The sequence below is a fragment of the Podarcis bocagei genome (assembly GCF_964188305.1).
Source record: "Podarcis bocagei genome assembly, chromosome: 1".
NCBI classification, from domain to species: Eukaryota; Metazoa; Chordata; class Lepidosauria; order Squamata; family Lacertidae; genus Podarcis; species Podarcis bocagei.
The window spans coordinates 2,562,156-2,589,604 of NC_138125.1; the positions used below are offsets into that span (position 1 = coordinate 2,562,156).

Genomic DNA, 27,449 nt, shown 5'->3' on the forward strand with positions numbered 1-27,449 from the left:
CCAGTTTGGCTGCAGGAGTTGCTGGAAGGAGACGTACAAGGCGCCATCCAACCATCTTGGGGACTCTTCTCCAGATTTTTGTGGGGTTTACTCCCTAGCCTTTTCTCTCCCAAAGATGTCCTACAAGGCTGTGGAGGTTTGGGGTCAGAGTCTTCCTTCTCCTAGACGCAGCGCCAGATTTACGTATAAGCTCAACAAGCTCTAGCTTAGGGCCCCACTCTCTTGGGGGCCTCCAAAAACTTGAAGGGGAAAAAAACCCTGGATGTACATTTCCAAAAAATAAGATAAAAAAACAAATGGTCAGACCTGCTCTGGTCAGACCTCACCTGGAGTACTGTGTCCAGTTCTAGGCACCACAGTTCAAGAAGGACACTGACAAACTGGAACGTGTCCAGAGGAGGGCAATCAAAATGGTCCAAGGCCTGGAAACGATGCCTTATGAGGAACGGCTAAGGGAGCTGGGCATGTTTAGCCTGGAGAAGAGGAGGTTAAGGGGTGATATGATAGCCGTGTTCAAATATATAAAAGGATGTCACATAGAGGAGGGAGAAAGGTTGTTTTCTGCTGCTCCAGAGAAGCGGACACGGAGCAATGGATCCAAACTACAAGAAAGAAGATTCCACCTAAACATTAGGAAGAACTTCCTGACAGTAAGAGCTGTTTGACAGTGGAATTTGCTGCCAAGGAGTGTGGTGGAGTCTCCTACTTTGGAGGTCTTTAAGCAGGGACTTGACAACCATATGTCAGGAGTGCTCTGATGGTGTTTCCTGCTTGGCAGGGGGTTGGACTCGATGGCCCTTGTGGTCTCTTCCAACTTTATGATTCTATGAAATAAAACAAAACCTACATCCAGCAACAGTGTTTTGTGTTGTGTAGGCTCCTATGATGTAAATCACGGGCCCCGCCTGCTAGCCTGCTCCCTAAAACATCACTGGTTTGCTCATTTCTATATATAGGGTGCCTACATTCTGCATGGACTGGTTGTAACAATTACTTTGATAAAATACATATTTTATGTGCAAATGGCTTGAGGTCCATAAATAAATATACAGCATATATTCAGTAATAATAATAACTAATAATAATAATAAATAATTTTATTTATACCCCACCCTCCCCAGGCAAAACCAGGCTCAGGGAAGCTAACCTCCCTCTATAAAAAAATTGATTGGAATACAACTTAATAAACAAGATTAAAATACAACATTATAACATTATAACATTAAAATGCAGCCTCATTTCAGTGGAAACTCAAATCAAAAACTTTTTTGGGGATGAAAACGTCAAATCTTCACCAAGGCCAACTATCCAGACTGGTCCTACGTGGGCCAGAAAAAAAGCCAGGGAAGTCCCCAAATAGGAGTTCCAACACAGAAGGAGAAAGGAAAGAGGGGAAGGGGATCAAGTTGATTCTAAGCCAGAGGCCAGGCGGAACTACTCTGTCTTACAGGCCCTGCAGAAAGAAATCAGATCCTGCAGGGCCCTGGTCTCATGAGACAGAGCGTTCCACCAGGCCGGGGCCAGTGTTAAAAAGGCCCTGCCTCTGGTTGAGGCTAATCTGACTTCCTCAGGGCCCAGGACCTCTAGGGTGTTGCTGTTTAAGGTCCTCCATGGGGCATACCGGGATAGGCGGTCCCGTAGGTACAAGGGTCCTAGGCTGTGCATATATTCAACACAAAAAACAGTGACCATTTGTTGTTGACAAAGGGCAGCTGGACATAGAAAGGGCCCCATTACCTTCAGTAGCTTAGGGCCACATCCAACCTAAATCCAGCTCTGCCTACATGGGCTCCCTTCCCAGGTGGACGAGCCCCATCTGCCTCTCACTTCCCTCTATAGCACATGCAGAATCCGTCTTCTTCACCATTGCACCCCCTCTTGGTCTCATCCACACCACTGTTGGGATACTGCCAGGGAGACAAAGTCCATCATGGCCCCACGTCGCTTCCGGACGTCCATCGATCTCCCGTAGACACGCAGTATCAGCAATTAGCGACACGAGCTCCAGAAATAGCTTGCCACATTCCAGGGCTGATGCACGCTCTTATCAGCAGATAATGCACAGCAAAAGATGCATGCAGGAGAGCATTATTTAAGAGTTTATTCTGCGTTAGTCAGAACAGAGAAAAACATGACCGCCTGCTTCAGCGTTCAGGCACCGAGAGAGAGAAATGAAAGCAACAGAAAACATAAACTTCCTGTCAACAGGAAATACGCAGACTCTGTGACTCACAAAGCCTGCTCCCTTTTAAGGTGGAACGGAAATATCCTAACAACCACTCCCTGTTTTCACACACACAGGGGAAGTCCCTAACCCAGGCACCCCCAAACTCATCCCTCCAGATGTTTTTGGAATACAACTCCCATCATCCTTCGCTAACAGGACCAGTGATCAGGGATGATGGGAGTTGTAGTCCCAAAACATCTGGAGGGCTGCATTTGGGGATGCCTGCCCTAACGTATCAAGGGTTAGAGACCCATCGGCTACCTTTCCTGGTTTAGCCAGCCCGTTGAAGCCGTTCCCCAGGTGTGGCCGCTGTCACCTGCTGACAGCTTCTAGGAGCCACAGGTGAGAGCTGAGTGCAGGGTGGGAACCAAAGGTGGACAAACTACCCCAGAAGAAGCACAACATATCGCCTAACACTCCACACACCCCAGAAGCAGGTGACCTGGCACAAAAGGCCAAGCTGACCGCTGAGCTGCAAAAGAACAAATGACCTCATTGTTCTTTAACGTGTAACCACAAGCTGCCTGGAACAAGGAGGCAACTGCTGTGCAAACTCACGTCAGCAGCTTTCATTCAAAAAATGCTGGAAATCTGCTTGTACCTTCCATTTTATTTTAAGGAGTGAACCTTGCACCTTGGGGGACAAGCTGTGCATAAATATTTCTTTCATTCTGCATGTTCCCAGAGGATTCACTGACTCTCCTGGGGTTACAGACCACGCTCTCAGGTGCCTAAACATAAGGTACTGACCTCGCCACTGTGATCCACGTGACGATGAAGAAGAAGAAGAAGAAGAAGAGTTTGGATTTGATATCCCGCCTTTCACTCCCCTTCAGGAGTCTCAAAGCGGCTAACAATCTCCTTTCCCTTCCTCCCCCACAACAAACACTCTGTGAGGTGAGTGGGGCTGAGAGACTTCAAAGAAGTGTGACTGGCCCAAGGTCACCCAGCAGCTGCATGTGGAGGAGCGGAGACGCGAACCCGGTTCCCCAGATTACGTGACTACCGCTCTTAACCACTACACCACACTGGCTGGATTATTGTAACTCGCTCTACGTGGAGCTGCCCTTGAGACTGACCCAGATACTTCAGCGGGTTCAGAGTGCCGCGGCGAGACTCCTTACAGGGTCCTCGCTGCAGGATCACATTCACCCGGTGCTATACCAGCTGCACTGGCTCCCGGTGGAGTACAGGATCAGGTTTAAGGTGCTGGTTTTAACCTTTAAAGTTCTATACGGCCTAGGACCCTTGTACCTACAGGACCGCCTCTGTTGGCATGTCCCACGGAGGACCTTACAGTCTTCAAATAAAAACATCTTGGAGGTCCCGGGCCACAGGGAGGTTAGGCTGGTCTCAACCAGGGGTCATGCTTGTTTTATGTTTTCCAATTTATCTGAAGAAAAGGACCTCTGCATGGATCCTGTTTGGTTGTCGAACGCTGCAGTCCTGCGCTCAGAAATAACTCTCTGTGTGGTTGGTTCCCAGGCAAGTGGTATAACACGACGGCTGTTTTAGACATACTTCAGAGTAGACATGCTTACGATTGTCTGTACACAACCCTCCTCTACAAAACAAGGCACTCCTGAATGCTTTTTTAGCCATTATCTGTCCTGCAATATCAAACACTTTGGCAAATTACTTAATTTTCTATTTTGCATCATTCTGATGCAGGAAGCCAGGAAGAATGTGAATAATTTCATCCATTAAGTGGGACATTAGTTGCCATGGAAGCAATGCCCCCATATAAATATATATTGTAGTCTCTCTGTCCACTGTGGGGGCTGCAGAAGGGCCTTAACAACCTAGGAGAGTTGCAGGATCAGGCCAAGTGCCTACCCAGTCCAGCAACCTGCTCTTGCAGCGGCCAGTCATATATTCTCAGTGCTCACAACAGCTCTGTAAGGTAGGACAGTGTAGTTGCAGTTGGTAGAGTATGAGACTCTTAATCTCAGGGTGGTCGATTCAAGACCCACTTTGGGCAAAATATTCCTGCATTTCAGGGGTTTGGACTAGATGACCCTCATGGTCCCTTCCAACTCTACGATTCTCTGATTCTATAGAGGGAGGCATGTCTGAGGCCACCCTGGGAGTTCATGGGAGAGTCAAGATTCAAGCCAACCAAAATGATGGGGGAATGGAGAAACACTCCCATCAAGAAAGGCTGCAGAGAATGCATGGCAAGGAGAAAGCAGATAGAGAAAGTCTCCCCTTCTCATAATGCAATATCCAACGGGCCCCTGGCCTGATCCTGCAGGCTCTTCTTATATTCTTAAGCCATGGACTTCCTGATTCCAAGTTCACCCCCCTTGGCAGGACACTACCATGGTTTGCTTTCTTCATCAGGGACTTCAAGCAATTCATTGTCGGAAGAGGGCTTTTCCCACCCCTTTTCTTTGCTGAGAGTTGCAATGAGAGAGAGAGAGAGAGAGAGAGAGAACAGGAGAGAGGGTGGGAGACAGGCGGAGATGATCAGCGTGTGAGCAGGAGGGAGAGACAAATCCATAAACTGGTAAAATGAAGTGAAATCAATTTTCCTTCCAGGGCCTGAGATGAGAAAATAGAGATTTGAGGGGAGAAAACACACTGATCTGTGCAACATGCTGGAACCACGATAGGCTGGTTTTGCCAGAGTTTTGCTGATCCAGTAGCATCAGAGTTTATGCCTGCTTAAGGAAGCCATTTTCCAGACACTACAAAAAGCTGGCAGCCACACCAAGGCATTCAGAACACCTGAAGCTCTCAGGTAGCAATGGCTAGGAGTCCTCCAGGAGTCTGATACAGTTCCATGCCATCCCCGAGTGGTGAGAAATTATAACCAGAGCATGTACCACTCTGGTGAAACAGTGCGCAGGCAGGTAGGGTCTCAGCCTACCTGTAGACAGCTGCCCTGAACCCACAAATAACCTGCACTTCCATGGACAGCCGTGAGTCCAAAATCACTGCACACCTGCAAGTTCACTGCATGTACGGTGTTAAAGGAAAACATTATGAAAATGATGTATAGATGGTACTTAACCCCTGTAAAACTAGCAAAGATGGGTATATCATAATGGTGATCATCTATGCTGGAAATGTAAAGAAAAAGAGGGTACCTTTTATCATATGTGGTGGACCTGCCCTATGGTGAAAGACTTCTGGGAGAAGATTTACAATGAATTGGAAAAAAAATTGTTGAAATATACATTTATTAAGAAACGAGAGGCCTTTCTTCTTGGAATAACAGGTTTGGAATTGCCCCAAAAATATGTTAGATTGTTTTTGTATGCCACAACTGCAGCTAGAATTTTATTAGCCAAGAATTGGAAAACACAAGAAGTACCAACAGTAGAGGAACGGCAGATGAAGATGATGGACTTTTCGGAGCTGGCTGACCTGACTAGAAGAGTCCGCAACCAGAAGGAGGAGGAGTACCAGGAGGAATGGATGAAATTTAAAGACTATTAATTTAAAGACTAATAATAGATAGGTTTAGGATTTGAATATGTGACGTTATAGAATAATATGTTTAAAGTAAAGATGAAAAGAAATAAAGATGTTAACTGATTAAGTAAATTTTATGAGAAATTTGTTCTGGAAAACTCTTACAATGATATACCGTATTTTTTGCACCATAACACTCACTTTTTTCCTCCTAGAAAGTAAGGGGAAATGTCTGTGCGTGTTATGGAGGGAATGCCTACGAGTGGCATGCCTACGGATTTTCCTCCTCTAAAAACTACGTGCGTGTTATGGTCGGGTGCGTGTTATAGAGCGAAAAATACGGTACCGTATATTGAAATTCAGTCAGGGGAATTTGAGGAAGTCACTTAACAATGTCACCAAGATTGGATTAAGTACAGTTAAGATGTATGTTTGTTTGTTAGTTTAAAAATTTTGGAAAATCAATTAAAAAATTTGAAAAAAACACACACAAAATGACTCCAGACCTGGTCCTTTAGGGGCACAGTTACCTGATTCAGGACCAGGGAGTCCCGTCTCCCCACCTGCCCCCCTGTCAATATCCATTAGTTGCCATGGAAGCAATGCCCCCATATAAATATATATCGCAGTCTCTCTGTCCACTGCGGGGGCTGCAGAAGGGCCTTAACAACCTAGGAGAGTTGCAGGATCAGGCCAAGTGCCTACCCAGTCCAGCAACCTGCCTTTGCAGTGGCCAGTCATATATTCTCAGTGCTCACAACATCCCTGGAAGGTCATTTAATTACCTAGGTTTGGTGCATTCCACATCCTGATACAAAGATGTCTCTAAGCAGCCTATGACGTCATACAAAAATATCACAGGTAAAAGCAAGAAAAACCGCCCTCCCCCAATTTTAGAGATGCAAATCCAGCTGTGGACCTTGCGCCTCACAAGAAGAGCTCACCTGCGGCCGAGGGTGCCCGGTGACCAAGCAGGTCAGCTCCAGCGTCTCCCCTTCCCGGATCGTGTACACTCTCTCCGAGTACCGCTCCTCCTCAATGTTGCAGGCCAGGCCTGAGTGGATGATCCTCACTGTGGGTGGGGCTGCAAAGACAACCGGAAGGAGATCTCTGTTATCATTTTGAAAATAGGATACCTGACAAAACCAAACCGTGAACTTTCTACTTGTTGATGCACAGAAAAAAAGAACGGAAGCAATAATGATAGATGAGACGCAGAAATAGCAATTGAGGATGCCAAAGGAAGCAATTTGCACATCCCCCTTGTATGCGTGACCCCTTAGTACGCCACAACCCTAACTGAATGCCACAACCCTAACTGAATGCCAAACATCCTTTGTGGCAATGCTCCCACCATAGCTGTCAACCTTCCCTTTTTATGCAGGAAATTCCCTTATTCCAGCACCGTTTTCCGCTGCTTCCCGCTGCTATCCCAGATTGTTAGATATCATGTAGACTGTCTCTGGGACAGGTGAGGTGAGACTGCTGATCCCTTATTTTCAAATCTGAAAGTTGACAGCTATGGCTCCCACTGTTTCATTTGAGATTGTACTCTCCTTGGAGGCAGGGACCGTTCTCTTTTTTAACCAATGAATTCATGTACAGTCATTCATTCATTCATTTGTCAGACACCTGCTATAACCCCACTGAAGAGGACGCGAGTGGCGCTGTAGTCTAAACCACTAAGCCTCTTGGGCTTGCCAATCAGAAGGTTGGCAGTTCGAATCCCCACAATGGGGTGAGCTCCCATCGCTCTGTCCCTGCTCCTGCCAACCTAGCAGTTCAAAAGCACACCAGTGCAAGAAGATAAATAGGTACCACTGTGGCGGGAAGGTAAACGGCATTTCCATGCACTCTGGTTTCTGTCATGGTGTCCCGTTGCACCAGAAGCGGTTTAGTCTGCTGGCCACATGACCCGGAAAGCTGTCTGTGAACAAACGCCAGCTCCCTCAGCCTGAAAGCGAGATGAACGCTGCAACCTCATAGTCGCCTTTGACTGGACTTAACTGTCCAGGGATCCTTTACCTTTACCTTTTACCTATAACCCCACTGAACTGTAGGGCATCAGACCAGGTAACCATTAGGGTCCCTTCCAACTTTCCATCTTATGATTCTGTGACTACTACATTAATTCTGTATAGTAATACACTGGTATTGGGTTACAGACCCAATACCTTGGGTTACAGACGCTTCAGGTTACAGACACTTCAGGTTACAGACTCCGCTAACCCAGAAATAGTACCTCGGGTTAACAACTTTGCTTCAGGATGAGAACAGAAATCGTGCAGCAGTGGCGAGGCAGCAGTGGGAGGCCCCATTAGCTAAAGTGGTGCTTCAGGTTAAGAATGGACCTCTGGAACGAATTAAGTACTTAACCCGACTTATCACTGTAGTGAACTATTTCTCCATGTGCTAGCTCTAGCCAAAAGAGCATTACCCTCACAAAAAAGGGGGGGGGGTATCAGCAGAACTTTAAAAGTGCCAAAATATCAGGTGGGGAGGACCCCTAAGTGGAAGAAGAAAACCAGCATGGAAAACTGGCAGAAAGAAAACCCATTGGAGACATGATCCCAGAAAAGGTTCCTTGTCATCCTGAACAAGGCATTGCAACATCTTGTTACAGGTTCCCCTTGTAATAGCTCATAGAATGGTAGAGTTGTTAGGGACCACGAAGGCCATCTAGTCCAGCCCCCTGCAATGCAGGAATATTTTGTCTGAGGCAGGTCTCGAACCCACAACCCTGAGATTAAAAATATCATGTTCTGCCAACTGAGCTATGCCAGCTGAAATGTCACCACAGTAATCGCTTGGTACTATGAGATGGAAAATGGACAGAGTGGACATGAATTGACATCAGGATTCGATCTCAGGTCCACCAGCACTAGGAACCAGATAATTACCAGCTTAGCTTAAGCTAATGGAACCATCAGCGGTTCCCCAACAGTTGAAGGCATGCTTAACAACACTCTTCCGACCCAGAACTTCATAAAGGTTCACATGGCTACATCGAAGTCCTATTGAAAGGAGATGCCTGTCCCCCATTTTTCATTTCACTGGCATGTACAGAATTTTCCCCTCCACTGAATCTGCAGGTGGGGAAAACTCCATCTCTGCATCCCACGGCAATGGTGGGAAATTAGCAGACAAGGCTCCATCCATCATCGTTTTATTAATCTCCAAGAACCCCCCCAAAGGAAACTTTGCATTTTTAATTTTTTTTTTAAAAAAACCCTCTGGTTATTTTGGGTTTAGTTTTCAAAAATTAGCTTTTCATTATTGTTCCTTCATTATTGTATGTACTGCTTGAAGTGCATTATCTCGCTCGTTACGCAAGCGAAGCACTTTAATGAGGACAATAAAACTAAGCAGTTGGCACAATGGGACCCCCTCCCCACCCTCCCTCTCTTTTGCACAACTCATCTCCTGTAACAGGCCCTTCTTCTCCACGGGAGACGCCGCCTGCTGGCTTACTGGGGACACTCAGGCCTCCGACTCAATCATCGTAAAATAAAATAAAGAGGCCTCCCCATGCCTCTCCTATTCTAGGTAGCTCAATTTCCAATCCTTGAGTGGGAATTGACAGTCAAACATTAACTAACACTCTGCAGAATTTAAACTTAATTGCAAGCGGCGGTTCAGCCCAGATGAGTGTCCTGTGTCCTGTAGAAGTGATGTCTATGGAGGTGGGAATTCCATTGGCCCATTAAAATAACAGAACAGAATCAAACACACTGAGAGAGAGAGAGAGAGAGAGAGAGAGAGAGAGAGAGAGAGAGAGCCATCCCCTGATTTTTTAAAAACGAGCTCCTTTATTTCGTGGCATGGAGAAAGCAGACAGAGGGAAGTTTTCCCTCCCCCTCTCCTAATATTTGAATTTGTGGATATCCAATGAAGCTGAATGTTGGAAGATTCAGTGCAGATAAAAGAAAGTCCTTCTTCGCATGGTGCAGAGTTAAACTACGGAACTCACTTCGGCAGGAGACAGGGATGGTCACCAACTTAATGTCTTTGAAAGAGGATTGGAAAGAGGATAACAGCAGCAAGAATATTATTGGCCCAAAAATGGAAGCAAGAAGAATTTCCAACAGTGGAAGAATGGAGGATGGAATTAATGGACTACGCAGAACTATTCGTGATGACCAGGCGGCGTTTGTAGGTTTGCAAGAAGTTCTGTGAGGAGTATTAATGGAAATATTGTTAAAATGGAAAAGGAGAGAAGATAGGATAAGAGATATAAAGGCAATATTAAATTAGGAAATGCATAAGAAGTGATGTAATATGGAGGATTATCAGAGGTGCTGATAGAAGTCCAGTAAGACTGTATTTGTGATAATTTTGTGTGGTACGTTTTATAATTTTGTATGTTAAAAATTAATAAAAAAATATTTAAAAAAAGAAAGAAAGAGGATTGGACAAATTCATGGAGGAGGAGAGGCTACTCAATGGCTACTAGCCAGGATTAATGCTATGCTTTGCCTTCACAGCTTCACAGAAGCCGCAGGAGGCGAGAGGGCTCTGGAGCTTGTGGGGTTTCCCACAGACATCTGTTTTGTTGGAAAAACACCCGGGAAGGCCACCACCTTCCCAAGACACTGGGGGCGTCTCTTCGGTGGTCACCCTCTGGCTGTGAATCTTCCTCATTCCAGAGAGACCAGTGATAAGCGACCCGTCCCTCCTGAGAGGAGCACGCTCGTCTTATGGCATCTCGTTGCAGAAGAAAAAGACCATCGTAGTTGTAAAACTACTTTATTTATAGTCTTATATACAAAGAATCCATCAGCATGTCTGTGCTCTCTGCGCACCAGTACAGAACAGCATCTCACACAGAAGTGAAAGCAACTTCTCCAGCAGTACTCCAACAGTACTGAGACTTCCTGTCTCACGCTCTCAGGCACTCACATGATATAAAGAACCACAGTGCTACTTGCTGAGCAGCACGATGAATAAAAATCCTAACGTGTTTGGCCTCTCTGAGAACAGGGTGCCGGACTAGAGTGGCTGGGGAAACCCAGCCAGATGGGCGGGGTAGAAATAATAATAATAAATTATTATCAATATTATTATTACTAGAAGGGCCGTTGGCCTGATCCAGTAAGCTCTTCTTATGTTCTTCAAGGTAGACAGTTACTGCTCAGAGATGCACATTGCAAATCATAGAATCATAGAGTTGGAAGAGACCACAAGGGCCATCGAGTCCAACCCCCTGCCAAGCAGGAAACACCATCAGAGCACTCCTGACATATGGTTGTCAAGCCTCTGCTTAAAGACCTCCAAAGTAGGAGACTCCACCACACTCCCTGGCAGCAAATTCCACTGTCAAACAGCTCTTACTGTCAGGAAGTTCTTCCTCATGTTTAGGTGGAATCTTCTTTCTTGTAGTTTGGATCCATTGCTCCGTGTCCGCTTCTCTGGAGCAGCAGAAAACAACCTTTCTCCCTCCTCTATGTGACATCCTTTTCTATATTTGAACATGGCTATCATATCACCCCTTAACCTCCTCTTCTCCAGGCTAAACATGCCCAGCTCCCTTAGCCGTTCCTCATAAGGCATCGTTTCCAGGCCTTTGACCATTTTGGTTGCCCTCCTCTGGACACGTTCCAGTTTGTCAGTGTCCTTCTTGAACTGTGGTGCCCAGAACTGGACACAGTACTCCAGGTGAGGTCTGACCAGAGCAGAATACAGTGGCACTATTACTTCCCTTGATCTAGATGCTATACTCCTATTGATGCAGCCCAGAATTGCATTGGCTTTTTTAGCTGCCGTGTCACACTGTTGGCTCAATAGGCCAGCGGTGCTGATTATGCCACCTGTTGCTAGACTGAGCCTGAGCTCCATCGCAGAGAAACAAGACCCTGGCAACAACATTTAGAATCTGTTGGTGTAGGCAGTGGCGAAGCTGCATGCTCCGCTATTGGGGGCCGAGAGCAGGCGGGGGCGTGGCTGGCGCCTACGGGGGTGTGGCGCGCGCCCGGGGTGTGTGGTGCACATCCCGGGGGCGCGATACGCCGCCCGCAAGGGCGTGGCGTGCCACCCACAGGGGCGTGGTGCGCGTTTTGGGGGTGTGGCGCACCACCTATGGGGTCGGGGGGGGGGGCGCTGCGATGGCACCCTGTCAGAATAGTGGTGTCAGGGGCTGTCCGCTTCCTCCGCCAATGGGTGTAGGGTCTGCACAGAAGTTCAGTTCAATGCATGGAACTCAAGAGTAGAGCTTGTGGTTACATCCTGGCTCCGCAGTCAGTGTCCACTTGCTATTGTTCCCAGAGTTATACCAAGGAAAGGGCACACCAAGAACTCAGGCCAATGTAAGTTTCAATAGTGGGAGTGGTCCCTGCTCACAAATCAATAGTCAATAGTAAGAAAAACTAATCCATTTGAGTTTGTAATCTCTGTTAGAGTTTGTAATCTCTATTTGAGTTTGTAATCCTTGTCAGAATACATACTTTTGAATGGATTAGTTTTTGTTACTATTGACTATTGATTTGTGAGCAGGGACCACTCCCACTATTGAAACTTACATTGACCTGAGTTCTTGGTGTGCTTTTTTTCTTGGTATATTATTCCCAGATTGGCATAATGAACAGGTGAAGGGTTTAAACACAGGATCAAATAGATTTTGAGGAGGGATTTGACGGCAGAGAGAGAGAGAGAGAAAACGAACGAACGAACAAATGAACGAACGAACACACGCACCATTTCTACCAACTGGCTAAGAATGCATGAGCAAGATGCCCAACTTTTAAATTAGCAAGACTGCTTCAAAAACAGGCTTCTTCTGGGCTTTCTTCTGCCATAGGGTTGTCACCAGAAATTGTTCCCTGCTCCTCCCATGGATGCATGCAGGGTGCAATCCCACCCTCACTGCGTTCCTGGCCCTTGGGGATGGGCAGCTACAACAACCCCAGACCTGTCCTGTCTACCCTCTGCAAAGGGTTGTACCCCAGCAGACCTCTGGGCAGCATCCTTCTAAATGACATTGCCCAGGCCAGCCTCACGTCAGCAGGCATTCTCGGGAACAACTTTTATGAAGGCTTCGGACTGCAAAGCCCATCCATTTTTTGTGATCGAAAGGGAACTGTCCAGTCACTCAAGCATCCTTGGCCTTCGTTTAACACAAGCTTTTTCTCCAACTAAAGCAGGGGCAGGCAACCTAAGGCCCGTGGGCTGGATGCGGCCCAATCGCTTTCTCAATCCGGCCCACAGAGGGTCCGGGAATCAGCGTGTTTTTACTGAGTAGAATGTGTGCTTTTATTTAAAATGCATCTCTGGGTTATTTGTGGGGCATAGGAATTCATTCATCCCCCCCCTCAAAATATAGTCCGGCCCCCCACAAGGTCTGAGTGATGGTGGACTGGTCCACGGCTGAAAAAGGTTGCTGACCCCTGAACTAAATGAACCAACTTGCGATCAGAAAGTCCAGAAAGTCCATGTCATAGATTGATCTTCCCTTGAAATTTGCTGCTCCACCCCGAAAGATGAACTTCAACATGGAATTCCTCCAGATGGTTGGGCTTCCCATACCCAGTTACAAATACCATTCATCCATTAATATACCCAGTGCCAGATTTACATATAAGCTAAACAAGCTATAGCTTAGGGCCCTACTCACTTGCTTCCCCCCCAAATCACTATTAATATACTTCTTCTTAATTTCAGTTCAACAATTCCTTTGATAAAATACATATTTTGTTATGTGCAAATGGCTTGAGATACCTATTAGGTCCATCAATTGCCATATAGCATATATTCAACACACACAAAAAACGACAATTTGTTGTTGACAAAGGACTGCTGGACATAGAAAGGGCCCCATGACCTTCAGGAGCTGAGGGCCTCATCAAACCTAAATCCGGCCCTGGATATACCTAACAGAAATTGCAAGGACCATTTGTGAGGTATTCTGTAGCTATGAACCCTTTTGGACCCCTTCTAATTCTATGATTCTACCATGAAGATGTCACAGAAGCAATGATTCTGGTTTCCATCCCCTTTTACTCCTTGCAATTTCAGTGGAGATAAATTCTTCCTGACATTTCACCTAAATCCCACTTCCTGCCATTTAAGATGATGCAGAACAATCGCGAGAGACAAATGGTTGAGTCAGAAGACAGTAAAGATCAAACTCATACGCCGTGATCAAGAGTATCGCGTTTTGTTGCTGCTGCCGCTGCCGCTCGCTGCCGCTGTTTCGACTCCTTGCTTTTTTATGGTTCAGGAGATCTCGCATATTTACCAAATGTCACTTCCTTCCCACCCCTGGAAATAATCGCCACTGTGGCTCCTCCCGAGAGAAGGTCGGCCAGGATTAAATGCCAGGCGAGACACGGCGGTAATATACTATGTGGCATTTATGTTGGGGAGAGACTTTCTTTCTTCCCCCGTAGAAGAATTCATCTTTTTATTATACCCAATAAAAATTGTACAAAAGAAACCATTAGGATCCGATCTTCAGGAGTAAATAAACCGAATGCAAGGAGGCAGAGGCAACGGGGAACTGACACGGTACAGCCAAAGTTCTGACTGATTAGTCTAAATTAATTAGTCTCTCTTTCCAGATCTTGAAAGCAGCAAATACATCTGAATGCTGGGAATTAGCTGAACTCATATCCTGCTTCCAGGTTTCCTTCCAGGGCATCTGGCTGGCAACTGTGAGAACAGGATGCTACTCTGTTCTTTATTTCATTTTTAAAGCTGCATTTTTACCCCACCCTTTTCTCCAGGAAGCTCAAGGTGGCTTCCGTGTTTCTCCCCCTCCTCATTTTAACCCCAAAACAACCCCGTGGGGTGGATTGGGCAGAGAGGAAGCGACTGGCCCCAAATCACCTGCTGAGATTCATGGCTGAGTGGGGATTTGAACCCTGGTCCAATACTCTAGGGCTTGCCGATCAGAAGGTCGGCGGTTCGAATCCCCTTGACGGGGTGAGCTCCCATTGCTCGGTCCCTGCACCTGCCAACCTAGCAGTTTGAAAGCACGTCAAAGTGCAAGTAGATAAATAGGTACCACTCCGGCGGGAAGGTAAACGGCGTTTCCGTGTGCTGCTCTGGTTCACCAGAAGTGGCTTAGTCATGCTGGCCACATGACCTGGAAGCTGTACGCCAGCTCCCTCGGCCAGTAAAGTGAGACCCCAGAGTTGTCCATGACTGGACCTAATGGTCAGGGGTCCCTTTACCTTTACCAGTACTCTAACCACTGCACCACACTGTCTAGATGGGCCCTTGGGCCTGATTAAAGAGGCTATTCTTACAAGCATGTTCTGTTATTATATATATCAAGTCCTGAGAATGGAAAGCTGGACTAGATGGGCTTGATTCAGCCCTGCAGGAGTCTTCTGTTCTTCTTGGGTTGAGCTCCTTCCACAACTCAAGGGCATCCTGATCAAATTTGCAGATGACACCAAACTGGGAGGGGTGGCTAACACCCCAGAGGACAGGATCACACTTCAAAATGACCTTGACAGATTAGAGAACTGGGCAAAAACAAACAAGATGAATTTTAACAGGGAGAAATGTAAAGTATTGCACTTGGGCAAAAAAAATGAGAGGCACGAATACAAGATGGGGGACACCTGGCTTGAGAGCAGTACATGTGAAAAGGATCTAGGAGTCTTGGTTGACCACAAATTTGACATGAGCCAACAGTGTGACGCGGCAGCTAAAAAAGCCAATGCAATTCTGGGCTGCATCAATAGGAGTATAGCATCTAGATCAAGGGAAGTAATAGTGCCACTGTATTCTGCTCTGGTCAGACCTCACCTGGAGTACTGTGTCCAGTTCTGGGCACCACAGTTCAAGAAGGACACTGACAAACTGGAACATGTCCAGAGGAGGTCAACCAAAATGGTCAAAGGCCTGGAAACGATGCCTTATGAGGAACGTATCTGCTGCTATCTACAGGAATGTCACATGGAAGATGGATCAAGTCTGCTTTTTGCTTCTCCAGAGCAGAGGACACAAACCGTTGGACTCCCATGTAAGAAGAGGCCAACTCAACATTGGGGAGAACTTTCTGATGGTGAGAGCTCTTTGACATGGAAATGGATTCTGTCAGAAGTTGGTGGATTCACATATAGGACATAATATAGATCTTAATCTTTGGGAAGAACTTTGGAAGAGTGATCTGAAGTTCACAGCATGTTATTCCTTGAAGGAGAACTACCTGAAAATGATTTACAGGTAAGATTTAACTCTGAGTAGACTTGCTAAGATATAAAAGATTGAATCAGAAAAATGCTGGAGATGAAATGAAGCTGAGGGTACGTTCAGTCATATGTGGTGGATTTGTAAAAGGGTAAAAGAGGATTGGGAAATAATTTATAATGAATTGAAAAAAATGTTTAAAAATATTTTCCAGCAAAAACAAAACAAAACCCAGAGTCCTTTTTGTTGGGGAAGATTCAGACGGAAATTCTTAGGTGTCAAGAAAGGTTATTTATGTATGTTGCCACTGCAGCCTGTGTTTTGTTAGCCCAAAAATGGAAAACGAGTGAAGTCCCAAATAAAGAAGAATGGCAACTTAAACTGATGGAATATGCGCAGCTTGTGGACTTAACATACAGAATAAGAGAACAAAAAGAACACATGTTTAAAAAACATTGGAAAATATTTATTGAATATATGGGGGGGTGTCTACACTTGAAAATGTTGGCAGCATTAAAATAAATTCAACAGTATAAATAAGTTTTGATGGAATACTGAATGGTTTAGCTTATATAAAATATGCAGGGATTTCTGTTATGCAAAATGAACCACGGAAAGAGAAGAAGGGAAGTCACTGATATTTTAAGGTTGTATAAATGAATATTCTAAATTGTGAAACAGAAAATTTAATAAAAATTATGGGGGGGGAGAGGTTGGTGGATTTGAAGCTTTTAAGCAGATTTGGAGAGCTTATTTAGCTGTGATGCCTGCACAAGAGGGGTTGGGCTTGATGACCTTTGGGTTCACTTCCAGCTCTAAAATTCTATGATTCTATGATGGCCGCTTAGAAGGTGTGCAGCTATTCCCCGGAGCCACTGCAAATGAGCCTGGCAGCAAAATGCCCCCTCCCTGGGGAGGCAGACTGCAGGGGTCCCCTTCGCCTTGCACCCTCTGATTTCCACCCTGCACTTTTCACAAAAGCACCTTCAATTGGCTTAGAGAAATAAAACTCATGCGAAGCCATTTGTTGAGGCAGCACAAGTGCAAAACAAGACCGTGCAGCTTCGGCAGCCTGTCTGGGGAGCCCTAGGAATGCCGTTGAACTAAGAGATGGAGACAGGCAACCAGATGCATTTCATGGGAAGAGGACAAATGCGGAATGCGATCACCACAGCAGCAGCGTGCGAAGGAGCCAGAGCAGAGCCTCAACATCTTATTTCACAGTGAGGAGAAGAGGCTGGCTGTTAATACAATGCATATCACGGCAAGGCTGGCTGCACAGACGCATGTTTCCCTTGTCCCAAAGCGCTTCCATACAGAAGAACATCAGAAAAACCTGGTTCACCTGCAATGCCCTAAAAGAAAATGTGATGAAAACGATGTATAGATGGCATATAACACCTGTAAAGTTAGTGAAAATGTATAAAGTCAGTAATAAATGTTGGAAAAGTAAAGAAAAAGAGGGAACATTTTTTTAAAAAAAGATATTTATTAAAGTTTCAACATATTACAAAAATAAGAGAAAAGAGAAAGAAAAAAAGAGAGAAAAGGAAAAAGAAAAAGAAAAAAGAAAAAAAGAAAAAAGTGGACATACAAAATAAAAACGATTAAAAACAGATCAGTCTTTCCATATCTTATCTTTCATTTGCTTGTTTCCCTGACCTCCTTGCACCTCCCTTTTTTGTATTCCATTTCAATTACCGTATTTTTCGCACTATAGGACGCACTTTTTCCCCTCCAAAAATGAAGGGGAAATGTGTGTGCGTCCTATGGGGTGAATGCAGGCTTTCGCTGAAGCCTGGAGAGCAAGAGGCGTCGGTGCGCACCTACCCCTCTTGCTCTCCAGGCTTCAGAAAGCTATCCTCCCAGCCGCGCAAGCTCCCAGAGCGATGCCAAAGCTGCGCGCAGCTTCGCCATCGCTCTGGGACCCGTTCGGGGGGCTGGGGTCGGGGGAAGCTCCAGCTTCCCCCACCCCCAGTCCCGCAAGCCCCGGTAGCGATGGCAAAGGTGCACTCACCTTCGCCATCGCTCTCGGACCCTTTCTGGGGGCTGGGGGTGGGGGAAGCTCGGGCTTCCCCCAGCCCCGCAAGCTCCGGGAGCCACTCTGGCTCCCATTCTGGGGGCTGGGGGCGGGGGAAGCTCGGGCTTCCCTCGCTCCAGCCCTGCGCCTGGGGGGGGGGGAATAAAATTTTCCCCTTTATTTCCCCCCCAAAAATCTAGGTGCGTCCTATGGGCCGGTGTGTCCTAAAGGGCGAAAAATACGGTAGTTAATTCAGCAAATCCTTTCCCTCTTTGATTTTATCTTAATCTTTTATTTTAATATATTATAACTTTAGATTATCACCTGTTAACCATCCATTTTTACATATTCCTTTATAACATTGCTGCTAAAAACCACTTAACTCCAATCCAACATCATTCTAACATTCATTAATTTTACAGTATTTCTGTAGATAGTCTTTAAATTTCTTCCAATCTTCTTCCACCGACTCTTCTCCCTGGTCCCTGGTCATTTCCGCCAACTCCATGTAGTCCATCACCTTCATCTGCCATTCTTCCAGAGTGGGTAAATCTTGTGTCTTCCAATACTTTGCAATAAGTATTCATAGAATCATAGAATAGAATCATAGAATCATAGAGTTGGAAGAGACCACAAGGGCCATCGAGTCCAACCCCCTGCCAAGCAGGAAACACCATCAGAGCACTCCTGACATATGGTTGTCAAGCCTCTGCTTAAAGACCTCCAAAGGAGGAGACTCCACCACACTCCTTGGCAGCAAATTCCACTGTCAAACAGCTCTTACTGTCAGGAAGTTCTTCCTAATGTTTAGGTGGAATCTTCTTTCTTGTAGTTTGGCTCCATTGCTCCGTGTCCGCTTCTCTGGAGCAGCAGAAAACAACCTATCTCCCTCCTCTATGTGACATCCTTTTATATATTTGAACATGGCTATCATATCACCCCTTAACCTCCTATTCTTGCTGCTGTTGTAGCATACATAAAGAAAGTTCATCCTTCTTTGACACCAGTTGGCCAACCATGCCCAGGAGAAAGGCCTCTGGTTTCTTCAGGAAGGTATATTTAAATACCTTTTTCATTTCATTATAAATCATCTCCCAGAAAGCCTTAATCCTTGGACACGTCCACCAAAGGTGAAAGAATGTACCTTCAGTTTCTTTATATTTCCAACATTTATTATCGGGCAAATGATAGATTTTTGCAAGCTTGACTGGTGTCATGTACCACCTGTATATCATTTTCATAATATTCTCTCTTAAGGCATTACATGCCATGAATTTCATACCTGTGGTCCATAACTGTTCCCAGTCAGCCATCATTATGTTATGTCCTACATCTTGTGCCCATTTAATCATAGCAGATTTCACTGTTTCATCCTGAGTATTCCATTTCAACAGCAAATTATACATCTTTGACAAAATCTTAGTTTTGGGATCTAACAGTTCTGTTTCCAATTTTGATTTTTCCACCTGGAAGCCAATTTTCTTGTCCAAATTATATGCCTCCATTATCTGATAATAATGAATCCAATCTCACACTTTATTTTTTAGCTTTTCAAAACTCTGCAATTTCAATTTGTCTCCCTCTTGTTCCAAAATTTCCCAATATTTCGGCCATTTGGCCTCCATATTGAGCTTTTTCTGAGCCTTGGCTTCCATCGGTGATGTGATGGCCTGGGATTCCGATTCGGAGGATGAAACAGAGGAATCCCAGCCTGCACAGGAGTCCCCGCCTCCAGGGCCGGCTGAACTGGGGCAAGGCCTAGAGGCTGAAGAGCCTGCACCTGTGGCAGTGCAGCAGGAGCTGGCCCCAGGTGAAGTCCTCCTGGCCCCAGAGGAGCCTGATGACTCAGTGGCCACAGGTGAGCCTCCTCCAGGGCCCAGTAACCTTTCGGCCTCTCCTGATCTGCAGAGGCTTAGGGCAGAGAGGCGAAGGGAACTAGTTGCCCCCAGGAGGAGTGCTCGCCTTAAGGCCAGAGTAGGCGGGGCTCCTGGGGGTCGGGACCGCCCCTGACCTTAGAAGAGGATAAAAGCCCACTCATCCCGGCCCCAGGTTGCGGGAGCAACGTCGTTGTTGGCTTCGGACCTTCCTGTGATCCTGATCCTTGCTCGGCCTCCTGTTCCTGACTAACCGGTACTCCTGTTCCCTGCTCGGCTTCCTGTTCCTGACTATCCAGTACTCCTGTTCCCTGCTCGGCCTCCTGTTCCCGACCATCCGGTGTTCCTGTTACCTGCTCAGCCTTCTGTTCCAGCGTTCCTGTTCCCCGCCCGTCTCTCTGCATCGGACCTCGCCCCGCTTCGTGTGGACTCTGCTACACTCACGGTACCTTACCCCCGGGACCAGCACAGGTGACAACCACCTTGGGGTTTTATTTTCAAGTAGATCCTTATATCTTATCCAGACATTAAATAATGCTTTCCTGACAATATGATTTTTAAATGCTTTATGTGCTTTGACCTTATCATACCACAAATATGCATGCCATCCAAATACATTATTAAAACCTTCTAAATCCAAAATGTCTCTGTTTTCAAGAAGCAGCCATTCTTTCAGCCAGCAAAAAGCTGCTGATTCATAATAAAGTGTAAGGTCTGGCAGGGCAAATCCACCTCTTTCCTTTGCGTCCGTTAGTATTTTAAATTTTATTCTAGGCTTCTTGCCCTGCCAGACAAATCTAGAAATATCTCTCTGCCACTTCTTGAAACAATCCATTTTATCCAAAATTTGCAATGTTTGAAACAAAAACAACATTCTGGGCAATGCATTCATTTTTATTGCAGCAATGCGGCCTAGCAGTGAAAGCTTCAAATTTGACCAAATTTCTATATCTTTTTTCACTTCCGTCCAGCATTTTTCATAATTGTCTTTAAATAAATTCCCATTTTTAGCTGTCATGTTAATCCCCAGGTATTTCACTTTCTTAACCACTGTTAAGCCTGTCTCGTTCTGAAACCTCAAGAGGGAACATTTTATCACATGTGGTGGGAATGTAAAAAGGTGAAATGCTTATGGGAGATAATATATAATGAGATGGAAAAAAAATGTTGAAATATACATTCATAAAGAAACCAGAAGCATTTTTACTGGGCATTGTGGGGAGTGATATAAATAGAAAGGAATGTAAGCTCTTTTTATATGCAATAACAGCAGCAAGAATATTACCGGCCCAAAAATGGAAGCAAGAAGAATTACTGAAGATTGAATAATGGAGGATGAAGTTAATGGACTATGCAGAACTAGATAAACTAACAGGAAGGATTCGAAACCGGCGGGACCAGAAATTTACAGAAGACTGGAATAAATTTACGGGCTACTTGAAAAGTATTTGTGAAGATCAGACGACGTTTGTAGGTATGCAAGAAGTTTTGTGAGGAGTATTATTGCAAAAATGGAGAAGGGGGAGGATGATTTGTTAAGAGATGTAAAGGCAATATAAAGTTAAGAAATGCATAAGAAGTGGTTAAAACGGTGGATCATCAGAGGTGCTGATGGAAGTCCAAAAAGATTGTATAAGTGATACGTTTGTGGTACATTTTATAATTTATATGTTAAAAATAATTAAAAAATATTATATATAAAAAAGAAGAAACTAGTGGATGAGGCTAGTGCAGTGTTTCCCAAACGTTTTTGGGCAACGGCACACCTGTTTACCGGAAAAAAATCTCGCGGCACACCACCATTAAAGCCCCGCCCCGTGACGTCAGCGCGCAGCGTCACGCCGGGAGGGACGCACAAAAGTGAAAGTTTTTTCCCTCCCCCTTGCCGGGGTGGGAGGAGGCAGCAGAGCGAGGGACTGAGGGACGGCGGCAGCTGAGGCGGCGGCGGCTGTTGTGGTGGTGGCGGCGATAGCGGGCGGAGGAGGGGGCGGCGGCGGGGCTTGAGGAGCCGTCGCCGGGAGTTGCTGCTGCTGCTGTTGCTGCTGCTGCCCGGACATGCCGGCCTCCTCCTCCTCCGCTGTCTCGCGCTCCTCCCTTTTGCGCGCGCTGCCCCGCCGCTCGGCACCACCACCGCGGAGCCGCCCCCGGCTCGACGCGGATCCTCGCCGCCGCCGCCTCTCGCCGCCCGACTTGCCCGCCTCCCTCCCACGGCACACCAGCCGATGTCTCACGGCACAGTAGTGTGCCGCGGAACACCGGTTGGGAAACACTGGGCTAGTGGACCATTCTCACAGCAGGCAGGCAGATGCCCCAGTGGGAAAACCCTCCAGCTCAATCTGAGCGACTCTCACCTCCTGTGGTTTCCAGTATTCATAAGCATGTCTGCCTCTGACCCTGGAAGCACAGCAGAGGCATCTTGGCTAGGAGCCATCAATAGCCCTCTTCATGTATTCGTCTAATCTTCTTTCAAAGCCGTCCAAGTTTGCTATCCAAAGGACAAAGGAGCCTTACTAGATTGATCCAGCCTCCTCCAGCCAACGTTTCACCACAAACTGCCTTTGCAGGCCAGTAATATAGCGGTACCTTGGTTCTCAAACTTAATCTGTTCCGAAACCAAAGCGTTCCAAAACCAAGGTGCGCTTTCCCATAGAAAGAAATGCAAAATGGATTAATCCGTTCCAGACTTTTATAAACAACTCCTGAAACAGCAGTTTAACATGAATTTTACTATTTAACAAGACCACTGATCGATAAAATGAAAGCAATAAACAATGTATTGCAGTCACACAATCAGTAGTTGAACTGGGTTCCACACAGTCCCAAAAATAAAACAAAAAGAGCTGAAAAAACAAAGAGGCAAAATAAAAAACAAAAACAGACAGACCTCAGCATAACACTCAAATCGGAAGCATAACACTCGAAACCTTCATTTGGCTTCCAAAAAAGTTCGCAAACCAGAACACTTACTTCTGGGTTTGCAGTGTTTGGGTTCCAAGTTGATTGAATACTATGGCGTTTGAGAACCAAGGGACCATTGTACTAGTATGTTCTTAAAGGTAAAGGTAAAGGTACCCCTGACCATTAGGTCCAGTTGCGGATGACTCTGGGGTTGCACACTCATCTCGCTCTATAGGCCGAAGGAGCCGGCATTTGTCTGCAGACAGCTTCCAGGTCATGCGACCAGCATGACCAAGCCGCTTCTGGTGAACCAGAGCAGCGCATGGAAACACCGTTTACCTTCCCACCGGAGTGGTACCTATTTATCTACTTGCACTGACATGCTTTCGAACTGGTAGGTTGGCAGGAGCAGGGACCGAGCAACGGGAGCTCACCCCGTCGCGGGGATTCGAACCGCCGACCTTCTGGTCGGCAAGCCCTAGGCTCTGTGGTTTAGACCACAACGCCACCTGCATCGGAAACACGAGATAAAACCGCAGATAAACAGTCCAAACAGAGGCAACAGAACAGTAACCCCCCTGCACGCCTATAAACACATGGCTATAGAATATTAATCAGAAGTCACCAGAAGACCCTCCCTGCCAACAGCATTCCACAAACAGTTTCCAGGTAAGCTACAGAACCGAGGATTCTTTTTTGGGGGGTGGGGGAATGTGATATTCTTTAAATTTGTTTTAAATGTATGGTATGGACACAACCACAGACCCACAGAGACAGATTAGCCTTTCTGGCCAGCAGCTTCCATTTGCTGAACATTTGTCTGTTTCTATCCGACCCCCAAACCACATTGCCCAGTTTGTGCCAGTGTCCCTAATTAATAGCAAAAGCATAAGAAAACACGCCGCTAATTATATCCCAGCCCTGCCTCTCTGGCCCTCCTGTAGCCGGCTGATCTCATTTTGACACTGCAAGGCTGATCAGCAAGTTAGTGTGGGGGAAAAGACTCTGGTTCTTGGAAGCGCCGAGATCGCCCCCTTATAGCACATTTGCAGGGCTGTTTTGTGCTCCTCCAGCTGGGCGAGCAATAAAAACGTATGGCCTGTGACATACGGCGCATGTTCATATTTACTTGCAGAGAAGGAGGCTGTAGCAGTTCGAGGGGAGAGGTGGGAAGCCGGGCCTTTTATCATGCATTTTAAAAGGCCATTGTGTTTTCAGTTCTCTGCTGATGGATCCGAGCTTGTCAGTTCCTTTGTATTGATCAGCATCCTGAATGGCAGGGCAGCATCTTCAGGCCAATTTGAAGGACTGCCGGGTGTGTGAGGGAGAAACCACTTGCAAATCCTGCGCATGCTGTTTTACAAAATGAGCGCAAGCCATGCAGAAGGATTGAGGATTTAGCTCACCAAGAATGCAAGAATGAATCCTGCAAGTGGCAAGGGCTACACACAGCAAATAATAATAATAATAATAATAATAATAATAATAATAATAATAATAATTTATTTACTTATACCCCACCCATCTGGCTGGGTTTCCCCAGCCACTCTGGGTGGCTCCCAACAAAATATTAAAAACAGGTTAAAACATCAAACATTAAAAACTTCCCTGAACAGGGCGGCCTTCAGATGTCTTCTAAAAGTCAAATAGTTGTTTATTTCCTTGACATCTGATGGGAGGGCGCTCCACAGGGCAGGCGCCACCACCGAGAAGGCCCTCTGCCTGGTTCCCTGTAACCTCACCTCACAGGGAGGGAACCGCCAGAAGGCCCTTGGTGCTGGACCTCAGTGTCCAGGCTGAATGATGGGGGTGGAGACGCTTCTTCAGGTATACTGGGCCATTCAGGGCTTTCAGGGTCAGCACCAACATTCTGAATTGCACTCAGAAATGTACTGGGAACCAATGCAGGTCTTTCAAGACCTGTGTTATATGGTCTCGGCGGCTGCTCCCAGTCGCCAGTCTAGCTGCCGCATTCTGGATTAGTTGTAGTTTCCAGGTCATCTTCAAAGGTAGCCCCAAGGAGAGCACATTGCAGTAGTCCACACAGGAGATAACTAGAGCATGGACCACTCTGGTGAGACAGTCTGGTACCAGGTAGGGTCTCAGCCTGCATACCAGATGGAGCTGGTAGACAGCTGCCCTGGACACAGAATTGACCTGCGCCTCCATGGACAGCTGTGAGTCCAAAATGACTCCCAGGCTGGTCATAAGAACAAAAGGAGAGGTTTGCTGGATCAAGACAAAGGCCCAACATCCTGTTCTCACAGTGGTCAAGCTGTGGGAAGTCCACAATTAGGGCTTGAGGACCGCAGGAGCTCTCCTCACGGCTGAATCCCAGTGACTGGTTTTCAGAGGGAAGCTCCCTCCAGCCAATGGCTCATCTGCTTCAGCCTCCTGTTCTCACAGAGGGCCACCAGGTGCTTGTGGGGACCCCGCAAGAAGGACCTGGGCACAAGAGGAACCTCCCCTCCTCTCGATTCCAGCAACTGGGATTCAAAAGCACTGAAAGCAGTACATAGACTGAGAGCAATACATAGCCAGCACACGCTATTGGGGTGACAATAGTCACTGATAGCCTTATCCTTCACAAATAAAGAACAAATCAAGACATTTTCCCCGAGTCCTTTGCAAAGGAAGATCCACTCCACATTCTTTATTGAATCCATGTTGTGGTGAACCACAGAAGGGAAGAGTTTGGTGTGTTCCCCATTGGGACATCATATTATGGTGGTGAGCTCTCCTTCCTTGGAGGTTTTTAAGCAGAGGTTGGATAGCCACCGGTCATGGAAGCTTTAGCTGAGATTCCTGCATTGCAGGGGGTTGGACTAGATGACCATTGGGTCCCTTCCAACTCTATGATTCTAGGATTCTATAAGATGCAACCAGGCAAATCTTGCATTGTATATCATGTTTCCAGTCAAAAGCATCGTACAGAAATATTACACGGCTATTTGCGAGCCCTGCAAAGCAATGCTGAGATTACGTAGGGGGGGGGGGGAGTGCAGATATAGCAGCTGATGGTGAGAGCTGGACCATAAAGAAGGCTGATCGCCAAACAATTGATGCTTTTTGAATTCTGGTGCTGGAGGAGACTCTTGAGAGTCCCATGGACTGCAAGAAGATCAAACCTCTCCATTCTGAAGGAAATCAGCCCTGAGTGCTCACTGGAAGGACAGATCCTGAAGCTGAGGCTCCAAGACTTTGGCCAGCTCATGAGAAGAGAAGACTCCCTGGAAAAGACCCTGATGTTGGGAGAGATGGAGGGCACAAGGAGAAGGGGACGCCAGAGGATGAGATGGTGGGACAGTGTTCTTCAAGCGACCAGCATGAGCCTGACCAAACTGTGGGAGGCAGTGGAAGACAGGAGTGCCTGGCGTGCTCTGGTCCAGGGGGTCACGAAGAGTTGGACACGACTAAATGACTAAACAACAACAAGCAGCTGATGGAGCATGGCTGATGCTCGTGTGCATTGAATGCCATGAGACTCATTTCCATGTGCTTTCAGGAATGCCTGATGTTTCGGCATAAACATTATGCCTTTCTTGACAACTCTGATGAACTGGAAGCTTACCGGTGAAAACGATGCTGAGGAGCCAGGAGAAGGCGCCTATCACTACTTATCCTTTGCTTGGGCTGAACTTTGGAAGATTCTGGACGGAGAAAAGAAAATCCTTCTTCACTCTGCGCACAATTAAACTGTGGAACTCCCTCCCACAGGAGGCGGAGGTGGCCGCCAAAGAGGGTTGGAGAAGTTCATGGAGGAGGAGGAGAGGACTATTGATGGGACTGTGGCCACAGGCAGCAATGCTTTGATGACCAGTTTCTGGAAATCCCGGGTGGGGAGAGTTGCTCTTCTGCTCAGCGCCTGCTTGTGGGTTTCCTATTGCAGCATCTGGTTGGCCGCTGTGAGAACAGGAGGCTGGACTAGATGGGCTGCTGGCCTGATCCCGCAGGCTCTACATATGTTCATATTATGGTGGTGAACTCTCCTTCCTTGGAGGGTTTTAAGCTGAGGTTGGATAGCCATTGGTCATGGATGCTTGAGCTGAGATTCCTCATGCTTGAGCTGAGATTAAAATATTAAAATGTAGCCTCATCACAGGAGGAGAAAGGAAAAGAACAAAGAAAGAGAGAGAGAGAGGGAGGGAATCAAATTGGCTCCAAGCCAAAGGCCAGGCGGAACAACTCTGTCTTACAGGCCCTGCGGAAAGAAATCAGATCCCACAGGGCCCTGGTCTCATGAGACAGAGCGTTCCACCAGGCCGGAGCCAGTGTTGAAAAGGCCCTGGCTCTGGCTGAAGCCAATCTACAGTGGTGCCTCGCAAGATGAAATTAATTCGTTCCGCAAGTTTTTTCTTCTTGCGAGTTTTTCGTCTTGCGAAGCACGGTTTCCCATAGGAATGCATTGAAAATCAATTAATGCGTTCCTAGGGAAACCGCCTTCAGACCAGGTCCGGGGACAGTCTGTCCCCCGACCTCTTCTGAAGGCTGGGGGGGGGGGAACAAGGGCTTTTCTTCCCACCGCCAGCCTTCAGAAGGCTGTTCTGAAGGCTGGCGGTGGGAAGAAAAGCCCTTCTCCCCACCTCCCGCCCCGCAAGCTCCGGGGACAGGAGGGCTTTGCTGCCGACCGCCAGCATTTTAAAAGCCCCCGCTGTCTCGGGACGATTTTAAAATGCTGGAGGGTGGCAGCGAAGGCTTCGCTGCCGCCCGCCAGCATTTTAAGATCGCCCGGGACAGCAGAGAAGTCTCCGTTGTCCCGGGAAGGCAGGCGGGGGGAGCAAAGAGGTCCAGGACCTCTTCTGAAGGCCGGCGGTGGGCGAAAGTCTTTGCTCCCGACTGCCAGCATTTTAAAAGAGGTCCCCGGAGATTTCCCCAT

General features: G+C 46.8%; 1 protein-coding gene across 2 annotated transcripts in view; it reads right to left on the minus strand.

Annotated features, from left to right (window-relative positions):
- The window catches only part of MDGA2 (MAM domain containing glycosylphosphatidylinositol anchor 2), a 412,109-nt gene that overhangs the window by 239,902 nt on the left and 144,758 nt on the right, over nt 1-27,449 (minus strand). For both annotated transcript variants that reach the window (XM_081195650.1, XM_081195649.1), the window contains exon 2: nt 6,592-6,731. In XM_081195650.1, coding sequence (XP_081051776.1) covers nt 6,592-6,731 — 140 coding nt within the window. The remainder of the gene's footprint in view (nt 1-6,591; nt 6,732-27,449) is intronic.